Below are 3,820 nucleotides of genomic sequence, written 5' to 3'. Positions count from 1 at the left end.
TGTGGAAGTCACCATCCGGGAGCACCATGCAAGGCCGGATGGGGTTTGTGCTACAATTGTGGAAAGGCGGGGCATAAAGCCGCAAATTTTTTGGAGAAGCAGAAACAAGGTGCTGGAAAAGTACAACAGACTGGTCGGGTGTTCACCACTTCAGCTGTAGGAGCTGAGGGATCTGAGACACTCATTCGAGGTAACTGTGAAATAGCTGGTCAAACTTTAAATGCTTTATTTGATACGGGAGCATCACATTCATTCATTGCATTTGAGAAAGCCCATGAGTTAGGATTGAAGATTGTAACTTTGGGTTATGACCTAAAGGTGTATAATGCTACCCATGAAGCCATGATAACTAGGCTAGGATGCCCGAAAGTTTCCTTTAGGTTCAAGCAGCGTGATTTTGTTCATAATTTAGTCTGCTTATCGATGATTGGTCTTGATCTTATCTTGGGATTGGACTGGTTATCTAAGAACCATGTCCTGCTTGATTGTTCTACAAAGTCAGTGTACTTTATGCCGAAAGATACAGAAGGGCCGGTCGCGGTAAATAATTATTACTTGAATTCGATGATGGTGAACTGTTCTGGAACCGAATGTCAGGGTATCCTGTTGTTAACCGCGGGCGTTTCGGGTGATGATCAAAGGTTAGAGCAGATTCCGGTTGTGTGTGAGTTTTTGGAAGTGTTTTCCGATGATATTGATGAGTTTCCACCTAACCGAGAGGTTGAGTTTGCTATTGAGTTGGTACCCGGGGCGGGACCAATCTCAAGTGCTCCTTATAGGATGTCACCGTTAGAGATGAACGAGCTAAAGTCTCAGTTAGAGGATTTGTTGGGAAACAATTTTATACGACCAAGTGTCTCTCCGTGGGGTGCTCCAGTGTTACTGGTGAAGAAGAAGGATGGGAGTATGCGGCTCTGTGTGGATTACAGGCAGCTAAACAAGGTCACAATAAAGAATAAGTACCCTTTACTGAGAATTGATGATCTCATGGATCAGTTACAAGGAGCTGGAGTTTTCTCCAAGATCGATTAGTGATCCGGTTATCATCAGATAAGGGTGAGGGGTGAGGATATCCCTAAGACCGCTTTTAGGACTCGTTATGGTCATTACGAGTACACTGTGATGTCTTTTGGGTTGACGAATGCTCCTGCGGTATTCATGGATTACATGAATAGAGTTTTCCATCCGTTTCTGGATAAATTCGTTGTTGTCTTCATTGATGACATACTGATTTATTCCAAGACTGAAGAAGAGGATGCGGAACACTTGAGGACCATGTTATAGATTCTAAAGGAGAAGAAACTCTATGCAAAACTATCGAAGTGTGAGTTTTGGAAGAGTGAGGTGAAGTTTTTGGGCCATGTGGTGAGTAAGAATGGAATAGCCGTAGATCCAACTAAGGTAGAGGTTGTGATGGATTGGAAGCAACCAACCACTGTAATAGAGATAAGGAGTTTTCTGGGTTTAGCTGGCTATTACTGAAGGTTTATCAAGGGCTTTTCATAGATAGCCTTGCCAATGACAAAGTTTACCCGCAAAGACACTCCGTTTGTTTGGACTCCTGAGTGCGAGGAGAGCTTTCAGACATTGAAGAAAAAGTTGACCACTGCACCTGTGTTAGTGTTACCTGAGCCGAATGAGCCATTTGAGGTGTATTGTGATGCCTCATTAAAGGGTCTAGGGTGCATGCTGATGTAGCATCATAATGTGGTGGTGTATGCCTCACGACAGTTGAGACCTTATGAAGTTAGTTACCCTACGCACGATTTGGAACTCGTTGCGGTTGTGTTTGCGTTGAAGGTGTGGAGGCATTACCTCTATGGGGTTAGGTTCCAAGTTTTCTCTGATCATAAGAGCTTGAAGTACCTCTTTGATCAGAAAGAGCTTAATATGAGGCAGAGAAGGTGGATGGAATTGTTGAAGGACTACGACTTTGAATTGCATTACCATCCGGGAAAGGCGAACATAATGGCAGATGCGTTGAGTCAGAAGTCATTATATGCAGTTTGGATGATGCTTCAAGAGGAGAAGTTGCTCAAGGGATTCGAGAGTCTGAAAATTGGTGCTCGAGAAGTATCCGGAACTTTGTGTTTGAGCCGATTAGAAATCTCAAGTGACTTTAAGTCCGAACTCCTAAAGGCTGATCAGAATGATGAAGCGTTATGGAAGGTGTTACCGGCCATTGGGCAAGGAAAATAGTGGAGAGTGTCAGAAGAAAAAGATGGGTTATGGAGATTCAAAGGTAGGATCATTGTGCCGGATGTTGGCACTTTGAGACAAGATATTCTAAAGGAGGCACACAAAAGCGGATTCTCCATTCACCCGGGAAGTACTAAGATGTACCATGATTTAAAGGCAATGTTCTGGTGGCCGGGTATGAAGAATGATGTGGCGGAATATGTTTCAAAGTGCTTAACTTGTCAAAAGGTAAAGATTGAACATCAAAGACCTTCCGGGATGTTGCAACCTTTAGAGATTCCACAATGGAAGTGGAAAAGTATTGCAATGGACTTTGTGTCGGGATTGCCAAGGACTAGGGCTGGTTTTGATGCTATCTGGGTGATTGTGGACCGACTGACGAAGTCAGATCACTTTTTGCCCATTCGGATGACTTACACCCTTGAGGAGCTAGCACGGTTGTACATAAAGGAGATTGTGAGACTTCATGGTGTACCTGCTACTATAATCTCTGATAGAGATCCTCGTTTCACTTCAAGGTTTTGGGGTGCATTTCAGAAAGCTTTTGGAACCCGATTAAGCTTGAGCACGGCTTACCATCCTCAAATAGATGGTCAATCCGAGAGGACGATCCAAACACTAGAGGATATGTTGAGAGCTTGTGTTTTGGACCAACCAGCGAGTTGGGATCGGTATATGCCATTAGTGGTGTTTGCATATAAATAATAGTTATCATGCGAGCATCGGGATGGCTCCGTATGAGGCCTTGTATGGGAGGAAATGTCAATCTCCGCTATGTTGGTATGAAGCTAGAGAGAAAAGCTTGTTGGGGCCGGAAATGATAGCTGAGACTACTGAACAAGTCAAGAAAATCCGAGATAGGATGCTTACGGTGCAGAGTCGTCAAAAGAGTTACGCCGATCAGAGGCGAAAGCCCTTAGAATTTGAGGAAGGAGACCATGTTTTCCTTAAGGTTACTCCGACCACGGGAGTAGGTAAGGCGATTAAAGCAAAGAAGTTGAATCCTCGATACATTAGTGCATTTCAAATCCTGGAGAGGATTGGACCGGTGGCGTATCGGATGGCTCTACCACCTCATCTTTCGAACCTGCACGACGTATTTCACGTGTCGCAGCTTCAGAAGTACACTCCTGATGCTAGCCATGTGTTGGAACCTGAGTCGGTTCAGTTAAGGGAAAATTTGACGCTTTCAGTGGCTCCAGTCAGAATTGATGATACTAGTATCAAACGGTTGCGTGGAAAAGAGGTTTCATTAGTCAAAGTGGCATGGAGTCGAGGCACTGTTGAGGAACACACTTGGGAACTTGAGTCGGAGATGCGAACGGATTATCCGTATTTATTCTAAGGTAATTGCATTTGAATTTTGTGGGCAAAATTCCCAATTAGGTGGGTAGAATGTAAAACCCGGTTAATTAACGGCTAATTAACCCATAAATGAGAATTTATTCTAGAAAGCCCAAAATGTGATTTTTATGGCTAAATGTGATAGAGGAGACTGAGACGAGAATTTCGGTACCAATTTTATAGAATTCGGACCAAGATTGGACCGAACGGGCCAAACCGGGCCAACCGGACCCAAAGTGGGCCCTTGCCCAACATAACTAAACCAAAACCCTAGTTT

The 3,820-nt window shown here is 44.0% G+C and overlaps 1 protein-coding gene across 1 annotated transcript; it reads left to right on the top strand.

The window, feature by feature from the left end:
• Positions 1-3,130: 3,130 nt before the first annotated feature.
• Positions 3,131-3,544, top strand: LOC127747497 (uncharacterized; the record flags this gene model as incomplete). Its single annotated transcript, XM_052261464.1, has 1 exon — positions 3,131-3,544. A coding segment is annotated over one exon (414 nt), but the record flags the coding sequence as incomplete, so codon positions are not given.
• Positions 3,545-3,820: the final 276 nt, after the last annotated feature.

Source organism: Arachis duranensis, chromosome 5, assembly GCF_000817695.3.
Source record: "Arachis duranensis cultivar V14167 chromosome 5, aradu.V14167.gnm2.J7QH, whole genome shotgun sequence".
NCBI lineage: Eukaryota > Viridiplantae > Streptophyta > Magnoliopsida > Fabales > Fabaceae > Arachis > Arachis duranensis.
This window is presented reverse-complemented; position numbering and strand designations above follow the sequence as displayed.